Source organism: Osmia bicornis, chromosome 15 (assembly GCF_907164935.1).
Source record: "Osmia bicornis bicornis chromosome 15, iOsmBic2.1, whole genome shotgun sequence".
Lineage (NCBI taxonomy): Eukaryota > Metazoa > Arthropoda > Insecta > Hymenoptera > Megachilidae > Osmia > Osmia bicornis.
Window position 1 is genome coordinate 3,858,417 of NC_060230.1, and position 27,653 is coordinate 3,886,069.

Genomic DNA, 27,653 nt, shown 5'->3' on the forward strand with positions numbered 1-27,653 from the left:
TAGTCGATGTTACAAGAAAAATAAAAGAAATGATTTCAATCGAAGTTTTAACGATAAGTATCTTGTTTCGTGGGACGAACCTTTTGATCAGGGCTGTTTTCGAGAAATCTCGTTCGCCGTACGGGCTTTGGAGTATTTTAAAACCACGCCGCGATCTCGACGATCGAGTGGCAGCGAGCGTGCACCGGTGGCTCGTTTGAATTTTAGAACGATAGTGGAAACTCGTGTAGCAAACGCGCGAGTCGTGAATTTAACTTTCCGCCGGGACGGTGGCAGGGCGGAATAGGCGCCGGTGTGAATTAATTCACGACCTCCTGACAAACCGTTCACCAGCAGCAGAGACTAACCCTTACACCTCGGACACCATTTATACCTTTGACACCTTATTTCTTTCGTCTTGCGCTTTAATCCACTTCCATTCCTATATATTTTTCTGTCATCCTACGAGATCCTCGAATGTAGCATACGATTATGAAACGCTCGTTAATGAAAATGCCAAATGGACTAAAGGACAAAAGATGGATGGATAAAAAAAATGAAAGATCGCGTTTGTTCAATCCTCTTTTCTCCCGCCGTTGTAATCCCTCTTATTATTTTTATCGCTCGTCTCTCGACAAAGTCGAAACCAGCCTAGGAGGCAACGTCACGATGCGAACAGGAGGATTCGAGGCTGGAATTTTCATGGAAAACTGCAGCTCTTCGCTAGAGCTGCTAGCTGTTAGCGGCGGGGACGAGAGCGGAAGAAGAGGCGTAGCAGGAGTAAAGAGGATCTAGTTCGCGGCAACGACGAGCTCCAGTCTGACAAGGAACATGAACGATGGGATGACATTGCCGTCGACGAATTTAAAAATAAAATTTGACGTTTTTATTGAAATCCAAGAACGAGCCATCGTGCCGCGCGTCTTGTCGCCGCGTGACAGACTACTTACATGCTTGTAAATACACAGGATGTCTCGGAAACATTAGAAAATATTGATAACTGAAGCGGTAAGATTAACCCTTTGACTACCAGCAGTACCATACGGCGAAATATTTCGTTAGGCGAGCGTTTTTGAGAAAGTAGATTGAAACAATGAAAACATTGAATTCCACTGCATTAAACCAACGTAAGAGTTCAAATTGGTTTAAGCGCCTAATGTATCGCAAACGAAAATTTACTAAGCGCCAACAGTAGTGAAAGGGTTAAATAGATGATCCCGAAGATATAAGTTGCAAAAGCATATTCGTTTTTTGAAGAACTCTTTTTTGAAACACCTTGTATGTAGCGATTTTGCAAGGTAGGAAGTCTACGAACAGTTTTAATACTATCCACGAATGATGGATTTCAGTTGCTTTCCGACGGACATGATCCATTAGGATCTAATTCCTCGGAACAAAAACTTGGCTCGTTTGCTCGTCGAGAGGTCGAAAACGTCAGCTAAAATCCGGAAAAATTCCGTGTCCCGTCTGTTCAACGGATTTTCTTTCCTCGATTTAACAAATTTCGTAAGTTGGTCGAATAAAAAGCATTAACTATGTAAAAAATAAATGACGCGTACTTTGATAATAAATTAAATATACAACGTATCGATATCGTTCGAAAATCCGTACAGTTTATCGAGCACCGCGTACGACTAACATAAAATTACCGAAGAGATACGTTTAGGAAATAGCTCGTTGCCCCGGTATCGTTGCTCGCGAAAATTTGCATAATACGACGGTTCTTTCGCAAAAAAGGAGTACGTTAATCGGGGGAGTAGCGAGAGCCTCGTATTTTCTTACGGCCGTTCGCGAAAGTATTTATACGGGAGGCAACGATTTTTCTGCCGGCTCGTTGAGTAGCAGACTTTTCCCGCGTCTGGGAGGACTCCTTTAGAGCGGAGTGTTCGTGCTCGTTCCTTTGCAGATCGTCGCGCGAGAGGGTAATCCAAGATTGCCGCAGACAGAAAAAAGAAAAAGGATGTGAAAAGCCGCGTAGAAAGACGGTGAGGCGAGGGGGAGTGATTCGAGTTGAAAAGAGAGAGAGAGAGAGAAAGAAAGGGGATGAGGGATGAAGAAGAGGAGAGAAGGAAGAAGGAAAAAAGAAAACGAAGGGTAAAAACCGTGCCAGAACGGCGTGGCTTCTGTCGGCACGGCTGGTTAGAGACCGTCTATATTACGAGGGTGGTAATTGTTCGAGGATCGATTTATCTCGTTGCACAACGGAGGAACGTCGCCTTAACCAACACGGAACACCGTGAACAATGATACTCTTGTCGATAACAATTTACCCTTTGTATGCGTGGCCGATTGTGAGACGCGAATCGCACCCTCTTCTCGGATGCGCCAACAGTCTCTATTCTCCTGAGGGATCGAACCCCTTCTTACCGAGCTCGGATTACTTTCGTCCTTTCGTTTCTCATCCCGTTCGCGTGCATTCGAACAATTCTGAACGATGTAACAGGGCTCGCGTTTGCGCCAACGGCTAGCCCTGTATCTTGAATTTTTCTTAAAGGTAGTTTCGCTAACACTGAGAGTCACGCGATTTGGACGCGCTCTTGTAAACCTTTGTTTTCTTCAAATAAGGTAAAGCTCGTAAAGTTCGCTCGTAAGAAAAAAGTTAATACGCTACGCTATAATAGAAAAAAAAGAAAGAAGCGTAAGCAGAAAAATTAAGGAAACGATTCGAACTCGTCGCACTTGTTGTTAGACGGTCGCTGGCGTATAGCGAAACCGGGGTAAAACGGTAGAGCGGCTAGAAAAATATTTGTTCGAGTCCGTCGATGGGCGCCGGATACGCAAACGCTCGGCAGACCCGTGGAATTTATTAAAGCGTTTATTTAACAGCGTATTTGTTGGCTGGTCGGTCGCGTTTTCAGATACGCGGCAACAATAAAAATGCAAATAAAGAATTGTTCGAGCGGCGAACGGTAATTATTATGCGCGGAAGTGTATTCCATAAATCGTAAACTGTTCCCACCGTCTCGTCGATGAATAATGAGAAAGAAAATATTTTAATTGGTACGTGAGCGACAATACGTATTTCGAGGGGAGTATATCGATCGAACGAGGATGGTACTCCAGGGGAATAACCAGGAAAGAAGGCAAGTAAGCAAGATAAATAATCTAGAAAGAGACGGAGAAGAAAAATTAAATGTGGTGATATCGTTCCCGAAAGTCGAGACCGGAATAATAAGAGAATTTTTTTCGTGACATGCAATTCCGTTTACGAATGCCATCACGAGCCGCGATCTAGCCCGCGGGGAACCAGCCAGAATCTCGATAACCGACGCCAATCTGCTCGAATTCTCAGCCTGGGTCACTGGGTCGTTCGCATGCCACGATTTACCTCGATTTCTTAACGCGAACCTAACATTTCACCCCTAAATGTCGAACGAAAAATTTTCTTCAATCTGTTTCGAGGTGCGACAAGACAATCCTCGGATGTAGTTCTTTTGTAGGAAGTAGAATTTTTGAAAAAAAAAATGAAACAAAATAATTAAATTGGTGCGGTAATTCTCTTAATCTGGATAGATCGTGAAATATTTAAAAGGGCGAACGAAAGACGTAACGGTATGGTTTACAGTTTACAGGGTTGATCAAAGCGCAGAGATCAATGGAGCGAAGGTCTGAAGCGAGAGAGGAAGATGGTCTACTCGAATTTCTACTTGGCCTGGTCTTAAAGCTGGCCTGTCCGACTATAACCGGTCTCTCACCACTTACGATAATGTTTCTACTTGTCTGACACTGGTCGGCTATTACTACTGGGGAAGCAGCATTCCCTTGAAATTTAACGCGTTTCCTAGTTGTCTGACTTAATAGCAGCTTCTAGCATGAACCACGCCGCCGCGCCGCGCCATGCCGCGAGTATTTCTCTCAATAGGGACTGGCAATTGACGCGAAGACTTCCATCACGCGAATGCACAGTGAAACGTATGGTAATCCGACGAATCGACCGAGCTAATATATTACCGACGGCTTCTCTCAGTTCAGTTTAAACGTTACATTCGGCGTCCTCGCTCCTGCTAAAACTTGTTACAAAGGAGAGACTGCCGGTGAATGGAAGCATTCGACGTTTCAAACGATTTCTCCTACCGTTAATCACGTTTCTATCACTCAAGTTGAGGGAATACGGTGATGTAACTCGACGTTCATCGCGGTATTCGATGTTCTCCGCTAACGAGGATCATTTTCAACCAGGCTGCAACGCACAAGTTACGGAACGTACTTGGAAATAAATTACAAATCCTACTCGTCGATAACGATCGAAACAATTTCAATCTTCCTTGTGACAAACTTTTACGCGATTCCTCGAGCAACTAATTCGCTGCTCGAGTTGGGGATAAAGAAAAAAAAGAATCATAAGGCAAAGATTTTTTCCGAGCAAAACTCGAGCCAATCAACGACAGCGTTCGCTTTGAAGAAAGCAATTACGAAAACCATGCTCGTAAACGGGAAACTTTACAAAGGAAACCCTTTTTTAAGCGGCTTACCGATTTCCAGAAGTATAACGACTTTTCAATCCGCCTTGATTCGTGAAAAATTTTAATTCACAACTCGGTACCTACGGACACGAGCTTTTTTACACAGTTCGCGGTTCCATTCAATCTACATTTTTGATTTTCCCTCGGAAAAAAGCTCATATAATTATTCGGTTCGCGATAATCGTATTTCCTTTCGCGCTGTTCCTCGCCCTCCTACGAGATCGTAAAGCACTTTGTAATTTTCTGTAGCTCCACTCGTGCACGCACCACCTTTCTCGTAGCTTTAATCTTTTTACCCGAGATACCGGCGGGTATATTTTCTAGGATTTAAGGTGTCTTTTCCTTTATTGCACGGTGCAGTTGTTCCAGCGAAAGATCGTCGATCTTCCTGTTCCACCTTCGTTCGCTTGGACAACGTACGCAACCTGCGAGCGCTTATTACAGAAAAGGTGTTGTCGCTTTTGCCCTTTCCCATATCGCGTTATGCTTTTACAAGTATTTTAGTATGGATTATGATCAGGTAATTGGGTACACTCGTGTCGTATCAATCTGAAGGTCGAAGTCTGATGAAAACCTTCGATATTTTGGGTGAAAGTAGACGAGGAAGTTGGAACGATCGATTCAATTGCACGGAGAGAGGAAGCATCGTCTTTGGAACATTGCCGCAGACGATGCAGCCTTCCGAAAATCGTGGTACACTCGAGTTGGCACCAGTTTGGATTTATGTCGGCCATAAATTCACGGGACTTCCCGTGGCCCGTTTTTCCGATCTTGGAGCCCCTTTTCGTCAGCCCCTTTTTAACCCTACGTTCTTCTCTCCATGCTTCCACCATGACCTTTCGCACCTTCCGATCTCCGCTCGCATTCCACCCGAATTTTCCCATCTTGTCGCATATTCGTTCCTCACCGTACTGTTCCAACACGACTCCGACGATTGGTCGAAAAATTTCCGTGCATCGATCGCTCGGTTCTTTACTCGTTTCAACGATCTCGAAAAAGCTACGTCTCTCTCTTTCTGCGTCGACCCCTCTTTCCTCTTTCATTTCGTTCTACTTCGATTTCTTTTTTTCCTCGATTCCCTCTTACCCTTCGTAGCGAAGCAATGATGCTCGTTCGTTCGCGAAAGAAAGCGAACGCGCGTATAATCGTCGGTTTAATTCGATTTGCGAGCAGCCTCTGGTCGACGAAGCATTAGCAACGCGGCGGAGCCGAGAGGAGGATTATCGAAAGCGTGGAGAAAAGGAGAGGAGAGTAGAGTGTAGGAGGTATAGAAGGGAGAGAAGTACCCAGCGATTCAATTTATACGGTTCGCGAGAGGACATCGCGCGAGGGGTTAATTATCCTCACCACAGAGAGGCTCGATTATGTACAGCTATCCGGTGGCCAATAGCGCGAACAGCCAACTTTTTTTTTTCTCTCCTCTTCCCTTCTCTTTCATTTCTCTTCTCTTCTTGCTCTTTTTTCAACCACCCCTTCGCCACCCATCCAACCCCTACCTTTGCTCCACTCTTACTATTTTTCCCCATTAGTCGACGCGTAGAACATAACCCTACACCCGCACCGACCTGGGAAAAAAAAAAAAAAAAAAAAAAAACAAGAAAAAAAGGGTTGCCGACCTCGGGACAAACTACCACCCGTATTCCGGCTACGTGTGTGCAGAGAAGCGTGTGCGCGCGAGTAAAAGCCCGGAAAAAATTGCTGCTCAACGCTTTTCAAGTGAAATTGCTCTGCTTGTTGGAATAAAGAAGAGTTATTTAACGAGACACCGATGCGCGAGCTGCGGTGCCATACCGTCGAGTCAACGCGACGCGACGCGTCGCGACACCACCATTTTTCTGTTTAGAGACCGTTCCCTCGATATTGGATCGTTTTTACCTTTCCAATTCGTCGTTTGTTTTTATTTCTGCTTTACTATGGGAAATTGTATTCGAACTTTCTATGATTATCGATCATTTTACATTGATTTTATTTTACAATACTGGCAAGTAAGGTTTTCGTTTAAATTTAACATCAGCCTCCGTTAGATCACGATATTAAGAAGTTTCATCGGGACGTATCGAAAACGTGTGATCTAAGGGAATTGCGTGACACGGTTTTTTTTCTTTCCTTTTTCTTTTCGCGTGGCTGAAACTTGCCTTAACGTCGCAGACTAGAAAGAACATCGATCTGGGAAATCGATCGTGGAAAAACGTCGCGAACGAGATTTTCCAGAGGGAACGCTAATGCAACCGGAAGAAGGTGCGGTGAAATATAGTCGGATGGAATAAAACGAGAACGGGGACAAAGAGATGGGCCAGCGAAATGGTGAGCAAAGAAAGGAAGGAAGGAAAAAAAGGGAAGACGAAGAAGTAGAGACAAGAAGCGAAAGGAGAAGAGAGATTAATTAAGGGAAAACTTAACGACGGGGTTTGTCCAGCCCCCAGTCCATTTCTATGCACAACTCTCTCTTTTCTTCCCTTTACACTTTCTTCAACAGACTGACTCGTCGAGTTAACGCTAAAAGTTTCGCCTGGATTTTTGAAATTCTAATTCCACCGTCTAATCTGCTGGGATCCGTTCGTGTCTCTCTGTTTCTCGGCTCTAGTTCTTTTATTTATTAAGCGGTTCGTGGCTCTCGATAACGATGAAAATAGCAAAGTTATACGTAAAGTTTATATGTATTCCTTTCCTTATAAATAAAGATTTTCACCTAACATTTTTCATTAACTTCCCTGTTACAGTCCTAAGTAGGTACCGTTAACTCATGAACACGTACACATTGTTACCAGAAAGTTAACGGAGAAAATTTTATCTGCTCTTTCTCTTTGTACAACTCTGTGTAGATACACAGGTCATTTCAAAATATTCCGAATAATCGTAAAACTTTATATTCTCGAAAGAACAAGCGATGTTTCTTCGGGGTAACATATTGAAAAAGGAAAATGAGCACCTTCCCTCTTGTTCGTTGCGTCTGGTTGTTATCGAAATCCCGTTGAGGTTTGCTTTTCAGGATTCTCTTGGCGAAACGGAATTTTCCCCGCAACCTCGATGCAGCCTGTAGCTCTGGAGAGCTTACGCACACAGCCAGCAGCCCGAATATAGAAGCAGAACTAATTGCGCTGTATTTAATTAAGCCGCGGATTATTTCCTTAACGAGGGCAGATCTCTATTCTTCCTTCCTACCACTTCAACGGCAGGCTTCGCTTCCATCTTTTACAATTTTCCATCTCTATCCAACCAGACGCGGCACAGATCTCCAAGATCCATCACCCTTGCTTTTGTTATCTGTCTCTTTATCTCTCTTTTGCTTCCCGTCGTCTCCACACCCATCGTCATCGTCGTTTCAACTACTCTATTTTTTTCTCGCAAAGATACGCGTTTCGAGACCCTTCCGACACGAGGAGGAATTTTCAACAACGCCAATCAACGCGTACGCGTGCGACTCACCGTCTACTTCCTTACTTTTTCATTTTTTTCTCCTCTTCTCCCAAGAAATTTAAGGGAATAACCGTCCGCGTTTCCGGAACGAATTGTCTGGCGATAACGCGAAGATAGAAGAGAGCAATCTTTCGATGGAAAACAATCCCGTAGAACGGAAGAGAAGTCGATCCAGTCTAAAGAACAAAGTTTCCTTAGTTTCCTTCGTTTCGTTCGTTCGACAGAGAAGCGAGAGGTCGCAGGTCGAAGCAAAAGGATACGCGTATCGGTGGCTAGTATCATCGACGATGGAAGGTAGAGGCAGGATATGAAAGAAAGGGAAATGACCGATAAAAAGGTGGGTCAGCTTGTGAAGAAGGGAAGAAGCGGAAGGACGCCTGTTACGAGGGAAAATCCAGGGGACGGACGCAATCTAGGAACTCTTGGGAACCAATCTCCTCTGATGAAAATACCTTGCTCAAAGCGGACGGTTCTCCAGGCCCGGGCCAATTTCTTCCGTGACTCTTTTTTGGAATATCGCGTGCTAGCAGAAAGCTTCTTCGTTTAAGCTGCTGCTGGCTGCTTCGAGAATTTCTCGTGGAAACATCGAACACGTCGCGTTTGCTTTCGTTTTCTCTTTTTTTCTTTTGCGCCTATTAAACCGCGTCGAGAAGATTAATCAACGATATTTCCAGGCGACGAAGATAATTCGGTCAACAATTAGTAGCACTCTATTGTCATTAAATTTTGCTGCGAAATTTTCAAAAGAATCCGATGTATCAAAAATAAAAGGTACCGTAGAATCTCACGATATCTCACGAAATTTCAAGAACCTTTGTGTTCTGTGGTAAAAGACGCGAAAAACTGAACGGATAAAGATCGAGCAATTCTACGTTAGCCCCGAAGGGTCTATCCGGAATCTGCAGTGCGACGTTTATGCCGTTTTCTCACCCTCTGCTCTGGCTTTTTCTGCTACCCGTCCCATCTGTATCTTTTCCTTTTCCCGTAGTCGCTTCTTTTCAGTTGCTTCCTAACGTTCGATCCATGGGTTAGGGAACGGAAGAAGAGACCGGATTGCCGCGAAAGATGGATTCCGGTATCGAAGGATCGAGGCCAGGATTTTCCAGGTTATATTCCAGCCGCGAGCTATGAGGTATATCCCGAAATTCGAACGTACTCCGAACGCCCATCGACTGCTTTGAAGCGCACCCATGAAAGTTGCACCTTCTCACCTCGTCGACTTTATGCGATCGAACCACCGCCACCGAACCACCCAACATCATTCCATCCAATGTATAGAATTTCATTTGCCATTTTATATTACCTACACCGTTTTCTCAACCCTTTTTCTTCCTCTTTTAATTATTCGCAATGAAATAATAAGTACTGTTCGCGCACCAGAAGAAGGCCAAGCTCCGTCATGTTAAAAAGTCACAGGGGTAAAGAGAATCGTGCGTTCCCACCGCACAATTCTTTTCTAATTGGTCCAAGTAGGTGCTATTTCTTTTTCTTTCCTCGAGTCTAGTTCCAGAACCGTAACACGGTATAACAGAGTGCAACAGAGCGCAATCTGTAGCTCGACAGAAAGAGAGAGTTTAAAGAACTCCAGAAGAGTGTTTAACTCGTGATCACGTTTCCAGGATTAAGGGAGAAAGCGTAAACAGCGAAGAGCCAATGGAATATCCACGCGACAGGGAACGGAACGGTAGCGCAAGGGGTAGCAGAAACGGTTGCGCGTCTTCGATTGGCTCATGCATTTTTCAACAGTCGCCATTTGTTTGATCAGACTTAGAGCCCGCTGAGAACTGCACTTTTCGCTAGAGGTCGAGTGCGGCGCGCTAGCTCGGGTCTGGCACAAGTTGAGACTGTCTTGTTTGCCCGCGTACCATGGAAATGCGAGAACGTCTCGAGAAAAAAGTAGCACGTTAACGCGTTAGCTGCGATCTATTTAATACTTCGATCTTTCTACCTTCGAACGATTCCGCCTAACTGAACCCTTTCCCTATCTCGAAAACGAGGGTGCCTTTCGCGACGAGTAAACCGTTGATCGATTTTTTCGCCGGTCGCTCTTTCGCCTTCGAAGAGGCTAATATGTCGTTCAAGGGTCCTTTTCAACGAGCCGCTAAATTTGTTTGACACCAGAAATTACGGTACGCCTTTCACGGTACGCTGAAAGCGTCGCTTTTTGATCTTGCAAACGCTCTTTCCTGCTCGTCCCGTTCTCGCTTTCGCGAATCTTACGAGCATCGAAACGAGCAACGCACGCTGTTACAGCTAATCGAAAGAAACATCATCGTGACTTACCGATCACGGTGAGGTTGTACCGGAAACTCCGTGTCTGCCCTTTCCGGAAGTCGACTCTGCATCGATAGGTAGCTGCGTCGTGTCTCTTGATGTCCTCGATCACCAAAACGGCCGGACTTGGAAAGGCGGTTCGAAAATACGCTCGAGGACCGAACACGCCTGAATCGGACGAGTGTTGAGCCTTGGTCACCGGCTTCTCGCGTGCATCGATCCTGCAACACAAGAGGGAAAAACATCCCCTGAGGTTAATAACGAGCCGAGGCCCGATTGTTTACCAGCCTGCTCCACGTAATCACCGTCGTTCGAACAATAGAACGGAACAGTTTCACGTCGGCAGGTTGGCAACGACAATGAAATTTATTGAAACGACGCGCCGAGCTACTTCGAGCTGGATCGCGACGCAACGCGTCGCATCGCTTCGTGATATAAATGTAATCTGCCGTTTATTGAAGCTTCATCGCTGTTATTAGATTCTCAGTGGAACGGAGATTGATGATACTCGGTGAGAATAGTTGTTTGTGCGTTTGAAAATTTTAATTGAACGTTATTACGCGAACGAGTTTGATTGGGATCGAATTAATTTCGATGCGAATCCGTTGGTCCAAATAAAAATCAATTGCGTTCTCAATTGTTTGAAACAATTAAATAAAAATGTTATGTAAGTACTTGTTGGAATGACATAAAAAAATCTATTTAATTATATTCTATGTTAATGACCCCGAATTTATATCCTTTAATCATGTTTGGAGTTGGTAGGCAAAGCGATACTCGATATCATTGTTCGCATTCCAGGTGACTTTTACGGGTAACCATAGGAACTTCTCGCTTTCATGCTTTGTCTTTGTCCTTTCCCGTTCCTTTCACCCCCAACCACCGACCATACCGCTGTTCGTTTTTTCCCCCTGAATGTTCGGCTCGCGCGAGGAATTTCAAGAATTCACGGAACGGCCCGCGGCATTCGATATGTATGTAGGAAACGATCGCAATTCCCGGCCAATGAAATTCGAGTGGCGCGCACAGCTTTCATTGTAAAGGTCCAAGAAACATGGAGCTAGAGGGAGGGCAAAGTTGGCCGTTGCAAAAACTCACCCTATTACGATTCATCGAGCCGAACCGGCCGGCCGATGACCACCACCATTATTGTTCGCCTACTAGAGAATATAATTATTTCGAATCGATGGAATAATTATCGTCCGGCGAGAGAACGCGACGCACCGGCTACCAGAGATAACGCAATTAAACCGCTTTCCTATTATCCGATATTTTGTGCCCGGATACCTCTCGTTTCCGATACGCCAATTTTGTAGAAGAAAAATTATCCGGGGCCATTGGCCGAAACCGTACGGGTTCACCAATCGAGAACGCTCGATTAATCCTCAATTTAATGGCGGGAATGGTGGAAGTGGGAAGACGTAAAACGAAAAACGAAAGACAGCTGCGTCGGTCATTTCTAATCTGGTATTATTTCGGCAGAGTGGGAGGCAAGCAAAATATTGACGAAGATATCGAAAACTAAGACAATTAATACCTTTTTAACAGTATTCTGCATTTAATTATTCTTATTATTATTACTATTACGATTACAATCATTGAACGACTAATTATTAATTAATGAAATATTGAAATAAATATATAGAATGAAAATGAATTTATTTTTATCTATTCCTTATCGGATTAGAGTAGTGATAACTATAAATTAGCACATATCGCTACAATATTTTTCTTGTGTCCCACTTTGCCGAAATAATTCTTTTAATCGCGTATTCGAAATTCTTCATATCCTACAATTCTGTTTCCGGTGAAATTCAGGAAAAGTAAAAATTACCTTCAACAATCCAATTACCATTGTCGAGGGGTAGAGAATCAACAAGCACGAGCGTTGGTAGTAGCGAACAATGTTGAAAGGTAGACGAAACAACGCACACCTTTTCGGAACGGTATCACCTCGAGCGACGCGCGTCAACTGAACGCCCGAGCGACTAGTGTTGATTTTATCCCCGACCAAGGTCCTTCTCTCCCTTCCACGCGACTCTGATAACAATAACGACACCACGCGAGGACAATAACGAGCGAGGCGTGCCGCGACGACAATAACAAGCGAGGCGTGCCGCAACGACGTTTACACCATCGAACAGCACGTTACCTTTTTCCTCTTCCACCGCAATTTTCCCGTTACCTTCTTGTTGGTTCACAAATACCATCGAACAGCTTTGTATTCAACGGAAACTAGTCGACTGCGTTAACCCAAGTGTTGTGTCGTCAAACTACTCCGACTTGATTTGTAAACTTCTAACTCTATTGCCAAAGTTCCTTCGATTACAGTGAATTACGGAAGTTGAGCTCGGAATGTAAAAGGTGTAGCGTCGCGCGTGAAGTTAGCGGCGTAGCTTCGGACGGGACCGCGCCAATCAGGTGCGAGAGTGGCTCTGATTGGTCCGAGCATATTTCCCGCTAGAGGCCTCCAAAAGAGAAAAGAACGCGACAGGTTCAGTGATAATTGTAAAGTTAAGATAATGTATCACACTATTATGCAAATAAAAGTATTTGAATAAGTCGATAACGGCTATCTATTCCTGTTTTTATTTAATTAACCAAGAAACTCGTTAATTTCTCAGATATTCCTCGATAAATGAAATTGACCATAAATCGTTCCATCTATCGATAGTTTTCAACTAATTACAGGGGTGTCAAGAATGTGGTTCCAGCGTTGATTTACGGACATTTATTGCATTGGCTCGCGTACCTTAAGGAAAGTTTCTCTCGTGTAATGTCATTTTTCTTCGTATCGGCTACGTGACGATGCACGGATGGCAATAAGCACCGGGTAGGAGAGCAGAAAGCTGGTCAATGTACTCGTTGACAGGGTAAATGTCTCACCAGCGTCCCGTGGTTTGATAAAATTTTTCCGGTGGAGTGGCCATTTCCGGGTGACAGTCGTGCATACAAGGCGGAAGCGTATCGCGAAATAAATGATCGTGGCTGAAAGACGACGTGATAGAGGGTGGCTAAAACGTCGGAGATTGATGAAGCCTAGCTTGTCGGTGTATCGTGAGACGATTAAAGTATGGGCCGAAAGTTCCGTTCTGTTTTATCCATGTTTCTTCGTTAGAAAAAAAAAAAAAGAAACACCGTCTCAATTGCGTCTTATCAATACCAATTACGATTATCCGAAAAAGAAAAGACGAAAAGCAGTCGTGAAACGAAGTGTCCAAATCTGTGTCATGTTACGGCGGAGAATAAAAAGAAAAGGAAAGAGAGCGGATAAAGAAAAAAAGAAAAATGATGTCAAGTGAAATATTGTTAGGGAAGGAAGGCTTAATGCACCATAATTATGTAGCATTAGCTGGAGCTGTATAATGCAGGCGTGCAGTAATTACGGGGGTCTCGCGATTCTTTGTATTTACGAGGCTGCCATCTCGACGACCTATAAAATTAACGAAACCGCTTTTCAGCGGGCGTAAAACTTCCCTGTCGATCCTCGAGAAAGAACGGAGGACGATGAAATTCGATTCGCGTGTCTTTCGGCCTGCAAGTTTTACGATGAAACAATCGGAAACGTCCGACCCGTCGAGTCTTTTACTCGAACGAACAAAACTTTTCTACCCGGTAAAACTATCTTCACTTAAGAAATCTCGAAATTACAAAGCATCCACGTTAAATCGTGCAATTTAATCCATCGGGATTTATTAATTGACTGTAACGATTCGAAAGGAACTCTTTAACTTTCCAACGAACCCTTTTCGTCGATCATTCAACTTCAGAGGGTAGAATAAAAATTGCTTTTCATTCGATTCGATTTCCCTGATAATTCACAAAAATTTCTTCGTTGTTACGTGTCCAGCCTACAGGAACATTGATAATCGATAAAATATTATTTCGTTGAAAATTACCTCATCGTCTAAATATTATTTCGCTGGTTGTCGATAAATCTTGTACGTGTTTCACCCTCGTGCACTCTTATTTCTTCCTCCCTCTACGATTCAGCCAGCGTCTCAACAACCGATTCCACTTCATTTTTCCTTCCTGCAGGATTTTCCCGAACGGTTGGACGGCGTCGATAGACGGTGAATAAAAAGAAGAAGAAATAGGCGAGAAATAGTTGGTATAAGAGCGGTCGAACCTTGGACGCAATATGGAATCGTGTATCCCGTTCATCTGGTCTCTCTCAGTTTCTTGGTAACAACTTTTCAGCTACTCGTCGCCAGGCCCGAAGCTGCTCGATTCACGTCGATGCGCCACCGAGTAATACGGAATCGATGTCTGTTTTATGAAACGTTTTATCTCGCCGCGCAGCCCGTTTTCCAATACTTTCATCTTCACGACCTTTTCCTTTTCTCTTCGTACATCCTCTTCTTCTTCATCGTCGTCCTCCGTTATTTCATCCAGGCCCTAGTCTCGTAAAAATGATACACGCCCTGCGGGCAAGGGGTAAATAGCACCGGCATAAATATACACGTCTCGGTTCGTATCCATTTTACAACCTACTCTTCCGTGCTTTTTCTTGTTAATTAAGTTCTTTCATTTTATAGCTAGGGATGGGTTACCCTGGTAACCCCAGCCCTAAGTGAGATCGATCTTCTTTCGATGAGATTGTTCGTGTGTTAGAAAAGTGTAAGTACAACTTAAGAGATTCGAACGATAATGTTTTTTTGGGTAATGATTGTTCGACAGAGGGGATGAACATCGTGGCCGAGGAGCACGGTCCATTTTGCATGGCAACGTAGCGTAATTACAAGGAAAGCGTGCAGCTCGTTTCTTTTCTCTCTCTCTCTCTGTTTTTATCGTTTTGCCCCATTTACGTTGGTCCGCGGTTTCCCTGACTTTCCGTCCCCTCGTAAAAATGATGCATGCCCTCCGGGCAAAGGATAAATAGCGAGCGAAATAAACGTACAACCATCCACCATTTACTTCGTGTCCCGTTCTACTTTCTCAAGAATATTCTATATTCCGTTTATTTATGGCTACGCTAATTTCCAGACGTTTTCATGCGCTCGTTTTACCTGCTCGAACGAATCTTCTTCCTTTACCATTCGAGATTTATAAATTTATACACACTCTCAACATTTTCTCTTTGTACTTTCTTTATATCCTTTATCCGTTTTTCCTCTTTCTTTTAAGACCACAGGGTTCTTCCGTTTCCTCGTCGCATACGATGCAGATACGATGTCCCGACGTCGTCAAAAATCACGAGAATATTTTCTTTTTAAGGGATCAAAATACACATTTTATATAATCTGTTAAAAAATATGAAAATGGTTTGCGGTAGACTATTAAAATTGACAGTGATTTTCAATTCGTCAGACTCGGATTCATTCTTTTGATCTAGCAAAACTCTCGTTTCCGTGAAAATGATAAACGACCCACGGGTGAAAGGTGAATAATAATGAAATACAGGTAGGTGTTCGTTGGCGCCCAGAACTGCGAAGTAAAACCGCAGTAACTCGGTCACTTTATAGAATTTCGTGGACATTTTTTTCATTCGACACGTTTGCGAGCTTTCGCGCCATATTTTTCAAACTTTTTTTTACCGCCAGCTAAAACTTTGCGAAGGTCAATCAGGAATCGACAAGATATGTCAACGTCAAGGCCATCGGCGAGGTTTGATCTAATTTTGCTTTAATAAAAATTTGTCGCAACCCCAACGCTGTCCCAATACTTTCCACGATTTCAATGACCTCGTGGAAAATGTCGTTTCATTTTAATTGCCATCGCGTTTTCATTTTCCGTCAAATTTTTCGTCTGACTCGACAGAATGAAACGGGGTTCCATGATCGCATTTGTGTTTGAAAATCGAGCGGAGTCGGTAGTACGAAAATAGCATTTCATTGGGGAAGCGGAAACGACAAGAACATTTGTATACGATAACTCGTATCCCAACGATTGCTATTTGTTTTCGCCGTCGGTGCTGTCGACGACAATGAGTCTCGTCGAAATGGAGGTTGGTTTCGTTGAATATTTCGTACACATGTGCGGCCGTAGTCCGGCCCACGGATGTCGCGGCGGATTTCAGTAGAAATAACGACATGTAGTCAGACATATCGAAACGGAACACGTTAGTTGCGAGTGACGCTATCTGGAAGGTACTACCGTTGGACTGACAATGAGAGTGCTTTTTTCTATTGATCTGATTCACTGCACTCTTCGTCTTCTTTCATTTTTCTCGTTCTACCTGCTATCCGATGCAAGAAGAGATTCAGGATACACGTGTATTCTTTTTAATTTCTCTTACCTTTCGTCTCAGTGATATTCCAATTATTTCCCGGATTTACGTACGCGCAATTCATCAGGTGTTCTAAGACCATCGAGTGCTATTGTAGCCAGATAATCCATCCGACGTTCACCGAGAGAAATAACAATATGCAAGTTCGACGTAGCATAGAACGCGTTGTTCGTGCATCACGATATCATCGTTGCGGTCTTACTATACTACGAGACATCCTCTTGTTGCTCGTCAGACCTCTCGTAGTTTCCGTTTGTTGCCTTCATCCAGGAGAAATTCTGAAATATCTCGCGACACGGGCGTTCCATTAAATGAAAAACCGTCTTTCTTCGCTGGATGCGCGAGTTTGATAGAAGAAAAGCTCGTAAATTGAATCACGAAGAAGCTGGCGGAGGAGCGCAACAACGGCAACGAGGATCCTCGGAAAAATATGGGAGACTCTCTTTGATGAACGAACCGATAAGAATGCTCGATTGCCAAAGCGACAGGAAAATTTCATCGGACAATTGCCTGTTCTCTTCTTACGATATTTTCGTCTAATGCTTCGCAGAAGGTTGCTCGCGTATCGTTTCAACCTTTTCACCAGATATTTCTCTCAAGTTTCTCTCCGTAACATGTAATTTTCAACGATTCTCGCATTCGACACAGTCGAAGCAGTCGACGAGGAACGTTATTTCCTTCTTTCGTTCGTTCGACCCTCGATTTTTATCAATTTTCCAATAATTCGAGCAATTCGAATTCAATATTTCATCTAGATTTAACTGTCGTCGTACAGGAATCAAACTATAACTGTCAGTAGAATTGACAGTAATCAAGAAACGATTATTCGATTGTATTCTCGCAATGAGTTCTGTTTAAGAACGAAATATATGGAATTCGAAGCTTATCGTTATTTTCAATGGGAAATAGCGTTTCCACCAGGCGTTTTCCTCGCCTTACTCACCCTCGAATCGTCAGCGTTCGCATTATATGCTTTCGACAACGAAATTCAATATTTCCACGAATAATGACGGTAATAATATCGATAGCGGTACAATGCAACCATACCGCATGAGACTCGTGCTAATGTTTCGGGTTACAGCTTTCGTGCACGCGATCGAAACCCTTTCCTTTCGAGCTTGTAAAAATTTATGAAATCGTTCGAAAGAATCTCTGGAACAATAAACGAACCTCCTTCTTTCCTTTGTTTTTCCCTCGACAGAGACTGTGCACGATTACTAGCTGAGTTCGAGTTTAAATTCGACGAGACTGTCGAAAGGCACGGGTCTAGTTAATATATCACTATTTTTTCTCTTCCTTTTTCTTTTTTTTTCTTTTATTTATTTTTTGCTCGACGCTATGCCGCTACGTCACGGAGCTTTGTTTTCACGGGTTGAACATTGTTATGCAGATGGGAGCAGACGGCATTGTTGTTCGGCTAGAGGTCCGCGTACACCCGCGAAGCTATTCTCATGATAATTTTCGGGGGATTATTTTTCGTAATTTCTCATGGAATACGTTCAACATCCCTTTCGCCGGTTTTCTATGGACGCGTTGAAAAACGAGGACAACCCTGGAACGTCCACGGTCACCTATTTATACCACGACTCGGCGAGCTCCTCTAATTTATCTGCTACAAACTGCCTTATGTTCATTAGCATTTCGAAACGACTGTGAATCAGTCCAGGTACCGCAGCTAGGCTTGAAGAATGCCAACACTTTGACTGCCTCACATTTCAAAAGACTCGCGCAATTTTATATACGAAAAGAATCTATTAACAGGATTACGATTCGACTTTTGGAAACTTTGAAAATTGTAATTAGTGGTCAAGGGTTTGATAAAAAAGGATTTAACATAGTATTCGACTACGCGAATAATTCATAATTGAACCGGAGCTTATGGTACGAGTGAAAATTAACATCGTAAGCCAAGAGGATTAATTTGCCAGAAAATTGTGTAGCTCGAATCCGTAATCGAATTTTCCAGCAGTGTTTCTCCGATTAGACACGGTAATAGCAACTCGAGGGGCCATTTGATAAATGCAAATAACACCGTAGCCGGCACGTTGTTTTCCAAAGACTTTAAATTTCACGCCGTTTCTCGGCTTCGTTTGTCCTGTTCTCTCTCTCTTTCTGTTGTCCCTTTTACCCAACGCGACGGGAACCCTTTCAACGATTCAAACCCTCTCGCAGGTTAAACGCTCGAAATTACTCACAAGGAACGGAGCGTTGGTATACAAGTACGACGTGTTAGTATATTAAAACCTATTTACATGCGGGTAGAAGGAGGGTCGAGCGGACCCAATCCACTTAAATTGTGTTCCGAGAGTTACATTCACCTATGTCCCGTGTACGCCCCTTACTCCAACCGGCATTTCACCCTGTCGCGTCGTGAATATAAGTCCACGCTTTTCGAACTGTTGCAATAAATTTATAAAGCTAAAGGACAAGAAATTCTACGTTTAAATCTTAATTCGACTTTTACCACCGTATATGCATTTTTCCTGCGCCCTCGTATTTCACAGAAATGTAAATTCTAACAATTTTCAGTTGAAAATTAAAAGCAGTTTCCCTTAAAAAAACGAGCAGAGATATTTTCCCTTGAAATGAAACCCAAATGAAAGTTTTTAAATGGACAATTTTTATATTTTTTTTTGAGTCGTGCCAGATCAAAGCGAATCGTATGAAAAGAGAATTGGATTTGTCTCTGAATCGTGTTAAATAAAAATGGCGTAAAAAATGGGAATGTAAACTGAACTCGAACTAGGGAATTAACGTTGGCTTTAAATAAAATCCAAACGGCTAAACGAAGTCAATCACGAGCCAACCGGAAAGAAATAATTTTTTTCATTTCTCTAACTGATCAACACGCGAATAAAATTTTACGAAATTTTCACCGTTCGACGATTGTACCTTCGCCCGGTTGCTTGAAATTTCCTGTATATTTATAGAAAGTGTCAGCCATCGGTGTCCTAAACGGCCGATTAGGCGATTGAACGGGAAGCTGCGATGGAGAAACAGCGAAGACAGGACGCCGGATGCAGCGTCTAGCGTCGTTCCCGATTAAAGGTGTCGTGACGTTTAATTCAAGAGGCAGATAACAGAGACGTTAAATTCGAGGATGTTCCTCCACGAAGCGTGTGCCATCGACCGTTTACGTCCACTACCCTCGTATTACCAGAGACGTATGTATCTTCGAGGGATAGCCCGGTGGAATACGGGGAAATAGGGGTGGAAAGTTAAAAAATTCTTCTCAGCAACACGGAGAAACATCTAACACGTTTGTTCCCGTAGAAACTTAGCTGACAGACGACGAAGGAAATAGTCGAAGTAGCGAGTTCCAGGTGCAACGACAATACGAGGAAAGTTGCCGAGTTTGGAGCTTGGAGCTCGATTAAAGGGGGACGTTTAGGTACCGGTCGAAGAGGGACTTGCAAGGCTAGAAGCGTGATAACAGAGACGTTTGACCGTGCTACGTTCACTCGTCGATCGATCGTTAAGCCAAATGCCTTCACGCCTCGCTGCTTGAGTTACGTAAATTATATTGTAGTTACGTGCGTCGGGTAATTTGCAGCCTCCTCCTCGAGACGATGTCGCTTTCCGACCGTATTTCCTCTGCTCGCCGCTAGAGGGACATTCCCGACAACTTTCTCGCAAGCGGTCCATCGATAATTCATCACCTTTACATAGAGTGGACCAGTGATTTAATGTCCAACCACGGACCAGTCAATTTTCTGTCAAATCTATTAACGAAACATGTCAGATTTTCCTATATTGCGGAAAATCGAGTTAGAAATTTAAAAAAGAAAATTATTCTCGGATAGGAGAAAGTACTCGGTGGTGAATAAAAACGAACGCGAGTTTTCTTCTGGAAAATTGCGTGTCCGCGTTTAAACTCGACCAGTTTGGAACTAACGAGCGTTAAAATGAACGAAAATTGACCAACGGTTAGACTACTTTGGCCAATTAACTGGCGTGCCGCTTTGAGGCCATTCGTTTGTCACGGGAAGAGTAAAGAACAACGTGGCTTCGAGGATTCTCTGGTCCCGTTTTCGGGAAACGAGTCACGATGTCAAAAGGATTCCCGTTCGGTGCCATCGTTGTCCAATTTATCTCCTTTTTTTTCGGTTAGAATCGTATCCTGCTCGTTCGACGGCCGACTGATTGAAGTCAAATCGAGACGGATTCTGATCGAAGGGACGATTTCGTTCAAGTCCCGTTCTCGATTCTCGTTAACGCTGCCTTCTCGGTCCACCTGTTTCGTTTCCAAGCCATGCCGATTCTTTCTAACAAACGTTACGTTAAAACATTGCACGGTTTCTATTTAATTCTAACCGAAACGAAACACGAATCGCGAAAGACGAGACGAGTTGTCGCAAGACGAGAATCATCGAGTTTATACGGAGTCAATAAAAGAAAGAATTCTCTCCGTTTTCGATTCTCTTCCCTGGAATGTCTCGCCAGACTCCGTCCAAGAACGAGTCACCGTCACTGTTGGAATTTTTACATTTGTATGGAAATAAGGGAGGATCGTGGAATCGATGCATTCCGACTGTTGTAAAAATCCGTACGTACGCCGGTTAAATAAACGATTTTCTCGAAACGTACTATCGTGTCACTTTCGTCGAAGAATCCCAGTTTGAAAGATAATTTTTTTTTCTATATGTAACACATTCAACGAATATGCCCTTCTGGCCTGGTAAACGGAAGAGAAATTCAAAGCGGATTATATTCGAAGTGAATGTAAACTTTTCTGTAATCGAACGTGACTGTGCGAGGTAAACGAATAGGAAAATACTTTGGCTGTCGTCGTTTGCGTGCTCAAAGGGTCGAAATGAATTTATTCCTTTCGGGCCGGTGTATCCGAGCAATTGATTCACCGCGCGCGGATTGATCGAAGCTGCGGAACCGATGGCTGTTAGGGAAGAACGGAAACGTTCGCGTGAAAGTCGATGAAAATCGATAGAGCGGGGTCAGTCCGGACTCCGGGATTAAAGAGAGCTTTTAAAAGCTCCGCCCAGCTCGTCTCCTCCTGTCGAACGCTTTTTACATTCTACTGTTTCAATGGGAAATAATTTGGCCATAATGCGTTATCGTCCCGCGATACGTGGCTCGAGTGTACGCGACACTGCCAGTCATTCGAATTTCGTTCGCCATCGATTCAAACGATCGCGATATTACTCTCGAAACGAAATTTTCTTTGTCCTTAGTTTACCTTTAATTCCTTTTAACCCAGCTTATTTCCTTTTACCCAGCTTGCGAGAAAACGTACTCGATACGGAAAATGGCACTCTTCGTGGTTTCTGATAAAGTTTGATAACGTTATAAATACGTCTCTAATCGTGTAGGTAGTCGATGAAAGAAAGAAAGAGAAAAAAAACTGAAGGGTGGCAGTTTGATTGCAACAGGAGAGAATCGTGAATCAGAAAGCAGACTGAAGGAAATTCTGGCAATCTGCCAGGAAAACTATTCTTCAGGGAGAAAGGGAACGGTATAAACAGCTTGCCTGTAGCGAGAAGTTGAAGGAAACCCCAAGCAGAAACGCGATCTACCTTGTTTCGTTACGGAATCAAATCTTTCTAGAGAGAACCATCTGCGTCTCCCTGTCTTGTTGCGTGAATTGCATAGGTAATTATTTTAACGACTACCTGAGAATCTTGAAGCAATAATCGTTAAATTACGACATTTCTACTATATGTAGAAAATTTTAAAAAATACAGAAAAATTAAAGACGCCATAAAACAAACCGTGAAGACAGAAAACAATTAACAAATAAACTTTTGGAAATTTTCTAGATAAGAATATTGTTAAACTAACGAGCCATAGCGTTCGCAGGCTTAATCCAGCCTGAAGATCCGTAACGTTCCAAGTTTCGTCAACTCTGGCAATCTTGATCATCGATCGAGAGAATTCCATCGACTAACTCGTCCGAATATCTCTGCAAATTGATAACGAACCGCCACGGTGTTCGCTTTCCAGCGAGAGCAATATTCCATTGACGTCTTCTTCGATTTTCGCGAGAAAGAGGGACGAAGAGGTGGGAGGAAGACTGCGTCATCGATAACGAGCATTGTGCGCGAGAAGGGTGAGTCGAAGTGACCCTTTGATTCGCGGGGCAACTCGACGACGCGACAACTTTCTCGATTGTCGAATGAACGCGACGGGTCACAGTTCGGCATGGTATTGAATACTCTCGGACCGACGATAACGCGGCCGATAGGACGACAAGGTCGACAGAGGTTCAATTCGAACGGTACCGTTCGCCAGATGCGATCACCTCGTACCTCATACAATTTCTCCACCCCTCTATTCCGCTCCGTTCTCCACTGTTCTGCTCTGCTCTGCTTTACTCGTCTCGTCTCGCATCGATTCGATTCGATTCGATTCGATTCGATTCGGTTCGAGGCTCGAGATTAGACGCAAAAGAGGAACAGAAGGGATCGAGGGAGGGGGTTGGAAGAGAGAACGGCGGCTTCCGCAACCGCGATCCTGCTTCGCGCTAATTGATTAGTCGGCTTCGAGCTTGCAATTAACCGGTCCGCCTTCCATTGTCGGATTTTCAATGCGTAAAATTTATTAGCTCGCTTTCGAACCTGCTCTACGGACCAATGTAATTGCCCGTATACGCGTATACGAGTCTTTTCCGAGTGACGACCATGTATTTTCTCTATTCGATACGGAAAAAATGAATTGTGAAATTTCTAGTAAATGTACACGATTATCCGTACATAAAGGAAAATGGACAAGACTGGTGCATTTGGCAGCAGACCATGTACGAAATGCCACCCTATTCTTCATCCTCTCGTTTTTCCCCCGGTCTTTTTCATGCAACAACCGCTCAGGGCACGTGAGAAGGACATTGCGAAATAGCCGGGACTCATTTCTCACTCTTCCAGTACCTTCAATCATCGTGCGAACCGTCTTCTCGCCGCTTTGCCTCTTTGTCATTCCGGCTTTATCGGCTGACACTCGGCCGGCTTCGATATCGAGCTCCTCGTCTGGCCAGCCCCCTCGTGCTTCTACGGTTATCACGATCTCTCGGCCGCGCGGCCGTATTCTCGTACGCCAGCCTCCCTCTCGCACCCTCTGATTTAGGTCGCCAGCCAGGCCGCTAACTGATTGAGGGTGATTGACGCTCTGGCTGAATACCGGACAAGCCGAAAACCCATTATTTACTGCTCGGGCCTCGTACAACGTTATAATTGCCGCCAGCTATTCTACCCGATCCCTCTTCCTCTCCATTCGATTTACCCTCGTCCGACAAACCCACCGCCCATCACCTCCTCTTCTATCCGACCGGTCTCCCCCGCGTCCCTCGAACGAGCAAACCAACGAGTCGGCTTATCGTGCTGGCTCGAACCCAGCCTGGCATTCTTGTTACGATCGCGGAAACCTGCGTCCTAATTAAGCAGACTATCCACGAATTTAATCGGCATTGCTCCGCCGACGAACGAGGAAAGGAGTAAAAGGAGAAAAGGGAAAGGGAAAGAGAAAGGGAGAGTTCTCCCGTTGAAATTCCTTCTTCGACGGTTCTCTTTGTACCGTGCAGACCGAAAAGCGCGCTGAAACCTGGAAAAGGGCGAGCGTTACGAAGCGAAGCGAATCCAATTTAAAGAGCTTCCTACTTTCATCCCTTTCTCTGCTCGTGTCTTTGCTCGCGTAGAAGCCGTTAAGAATAATTGCTAGATTCCGTCAAGTTTCCGAGCGACCACCACCCGCAGGCTATTGTCCTTTTATTTCCCTAGATCCTTGATAAATTTAAAGTTTGAATCTGCATCAGGTAAGAGAGGGGAACGAGAAGAGAAGCGTTTCGATGGTCGTAGAAAGTAGTGGATAAGAATGATGATGCGGTTGTGTTGGAGAAGGAAAGTGGGCTCGAACGAAGTACGTCACGTCCGGCATACAGTTTACCTTGAGGAGGGATCGATCTCGAAGGAGTTAAGTGGCTGCCGGTTCTTCTCCAAGAAGTATACCCATCGACTCCAGTAGGAATCACGTTCATGGCCGACCGTCCTCCATCGCGGCCTCTGTCATCTTAATCCCCTGGATCCTTTTTACACGGCTTTCTCATTCCTCCCCATCTCTCCCCTTTCTCCGTTCTCTCTGTGTACACGAGGCTCCTTGTGGACTTTGGACATCCGACCAACACCCGCCACCACCTTCTCTCTTATCCGCTTGAATTACGGCGAGGCACGTCCGCCCCTAGTGGACCTGCTACCTACAGCCTGGACCTCGTCCAGCTCTCTGCACCGAAAACGAACCTTCTCCAAGAACCTCGGAATCGCCGAGGCGGTATTAAAACCGAACCTCCTCTACGTGATGCTAGATCTTATTTCAGCATTACCAAATGATCCTACAGCCTAGCGTTGCCATACTATTACCCTGCCACCTGCTGAATCCTTATGCCTATCTGCTTACATTCATCACGCTCACCATATTTTTCATATTTTTCTCATTCGAATATAGCTACATCTTCGAGGCCGTCACGTATGACAAAGATGGTGTCGCAATCAGGCCAGAATCGATTGGTCCAGTCGATGAAAAGCAGGAGGGTAAGTATCGTCCTCGAAGATGGCTACCTTCCGGCAATCTTTCACTGGTCAATAAATGATCGAGCGTTTCGAACACGTCCCTGGGTACGCCAACTATTGTCCCGGCTATGGTTTTCTTTATTTCTCGACCAATGGAAAGGTCGATCGGTTCGATGTCGATCAGTGTTCATCGTCTACTTCCTTTTCCTTCTACCATTTACCTCTGTCCTTACGCTTCAAGATGTATTTGTGAAAAAATATTGTTGCTTCTCAAAAATTTCCTGTGCGAAATAAATCGGGTTTCGCGGTGCTTTCTTGGAAAACACGTTGAGATTCTTTCTTCGTTGAATTCCAAGTTTGAATATCGACGCAAGGGTTTTCTACGGGTCCATCGAAATTCAAACTTTTCCCAAAGAATCGTTTTAAACTTTCTCCGGTCGTGTCTACGTTTTAGAAAACTCCTTACGATTTCCATAACGTTGTTCGTCTTCGGGTAGACAAGTAGAGAGGTAGATAGGCAGACAGGAGACATTGAACTTAGCCAAGTTCCAAGACGTACCCCTCAGTTACCTTTAAAATTCTTCGAATAGGAAGCGTTGATTAAGCGACGCTCGTTTCTCTCTTTTTCTCCCCGTCTCTGCGTTCCTTACCATCCTTTTTCCTTGCTTCCGGGCTTGTTAGGGCACCACCTGGAAACCCCTTATTCCCTAACGTCTCTCAAAGGAGTCTTAGCCAGTCCTCCACGAGCCTCGAAGAAACCTAATTCCTAGCCCTTTCAACAGCCTTGGATTTACCAGCTTCCTCTCTCGATTTCTAAAGAGCTTTCGTCGAAACGTTTAATGCTATGTTCATGATAATTTCTAGTATCTCTGCCGGACTGTCGTGTCGTCTTGGGAAAAGGTTTTCCGGGGCTTTGTATTATTTTCAAAGACCAAACTCGAGAGCTGGCGATAACAGCTAACTGCCAGGGGTAACGAAGGGACGTTTTCTTGAAGCTAGTCCTCGAAGGCGGAGGGTTATTTTCCCTGAGACGACTTGGACGGAAAAACGGCCGAAGGTACCGGACCATCGTTTCGCGCCATCGCCGTCTTAACAATAAATGTTATTATTCGTTATCAAGCGTCTCGATCATTACCCGCCCGCGTCACATCCTAAATATCCGCCGAGTTTACTATCCTCGCGAATGAAATTTTCTTGTTCGCTCGAATAAAACTTGAACGATCTCACCTCGTTCCCGTCGATTCGTAAACGAATTATAGAGGAAGAACGGAAAGCGGAAAACGATTGTTCCGATATTCTTGCCGCATGTTCTCGGCAACACTTCCTAGATACATCTTATCTCTCGCCAGGCCTGAAACTGGCTTCAAACTTGACTACCGGTTCGGAGAGATAGCAAGCGAATTGTTTGGTCCCCCGAGCGAACTACGATGCGTATAACAGTGGTTAGAAGTTGGCAGGGTGCTTTTGAAACGTCGAGAGTTCAGACCGGGTTAGAGCCACGATTTCTGTTTCGTCGCGGCAAGAAGAGAATCCCCACGTTGGAGTTGCCACTCGGAATTGTAAGTCGAAGCCTGTTACGATGCTGACTAGCTTACTTCGGAAACTTCTCCGCTACTACACGCCAGACTAGATTCAACCATCGCCAAATTTACCAAACAAAGAAAATAATCAACGATTACGAGGACCGGGCACGTACAGCCATCGTCTTTGACTATCCACGAAATTTCTCCTATACCGTCTTCTACTTTACCATGTATAATATTGTCCTTTGCGTTGTTTCGTTTTCATTTCTCTGAAACGTGCCAATAATTAGCGACGTTCATTCTATTCGAATATTTATACCCACCTGCTGAACGTTCAACACTTTAAGATATTAATTAACGCATTATTTTTCGTCTACTCTGAAAATTGCCCATCTTCCGCCATTATCCTTTCAATTTAGAACCGGGTAAAGCTCTCACCGATAATTTCTGGTTAGAAACGGGGACATCCGAGTTGTTTCTTCATCTGCCAGACAAAGATATCGAACAATGACGGTGAGTGGAGTTTCGCATTAAGGAAATGGGTGAGACAGACAGGAACTTTCGAACTTTCCTCGAGTTCCAAGGATTTTCCATCGCGATTCGCCCCTCTTCGCGCGAATACTCATTACTCTTTATAAACTTGTTTGAAACAAATCACGCGAGACTCGATCTTGACTATCATTCTAGCCGACTGTCGCGTCGCCTCTTTGTTTTCTGATTTGTATAATCGATGGCGAGTATCGGGGAGGATTCGTCGAACAATGACACGATTCTGTTTCGACTAGGTAGAAGGAAATTTATGCGCGATTTATTGGCTCGCGACACAGGGGAGGGGGTTAGATTTATTCGTCGGTGAAGGGCACGTTGCCAAAATTGTATCGCTGATGGTACGTAAATTATTCGGCGGTAGATCTTTGCTTCACCTTTACAGATAGGTACTCTGACATTGATCGACGAGTCGATCCTCTATCTACTTCGATATCATTTTTATTCTTTGTTGTATACTCGAAGTCTCACCTTGTAAAGTTACTCGAGGGATATTGTTGAGATTAGAACGTTCGAAGAAGCAGAAGAAGAAGAGGAAGAAACTTATTATGGATAACGTTACATGGTGAAATAGAGGGTGGCGCAGAGGTTATTACTTACAAGGAACGTTATTCCTGGCTTTCGAACATTAATTTTCTACCCCTGTGAAGTACGTTGTTAATGAAACTCTGATTTAACAAGTATATAAAATGCTTTCACTTAAATTTAATAA

The 27,653-nt window shown here is 44.1% G+C and overlaps 1 protein-coding gene across 3 annotated transcripts in view; it reads right to left on the bottom strand.

The window, feature by feature from the left end:
* LOC114877391 (nephrin-like) overlaps window positions 1–27,653 on the bottom strand; it is a 244,880-nt gene that overhangs the window by 62,048 nt on the left and 155,179 nt on the right. For all 3 annotated transcript variants that reach the window (XM_029189912.2, XM_029189914.2, XM_029189913.2), the window contains one exon: window positions 10,143–10,354. In XM_029189912.2, coding sequence (XP_029045745.1) covers window positions 10,143–10,354 — 212 coding nt within the window. The remainder of the gene's footprint in view (window positions 1–10,142; window positions 10,355–27,653) is intronic.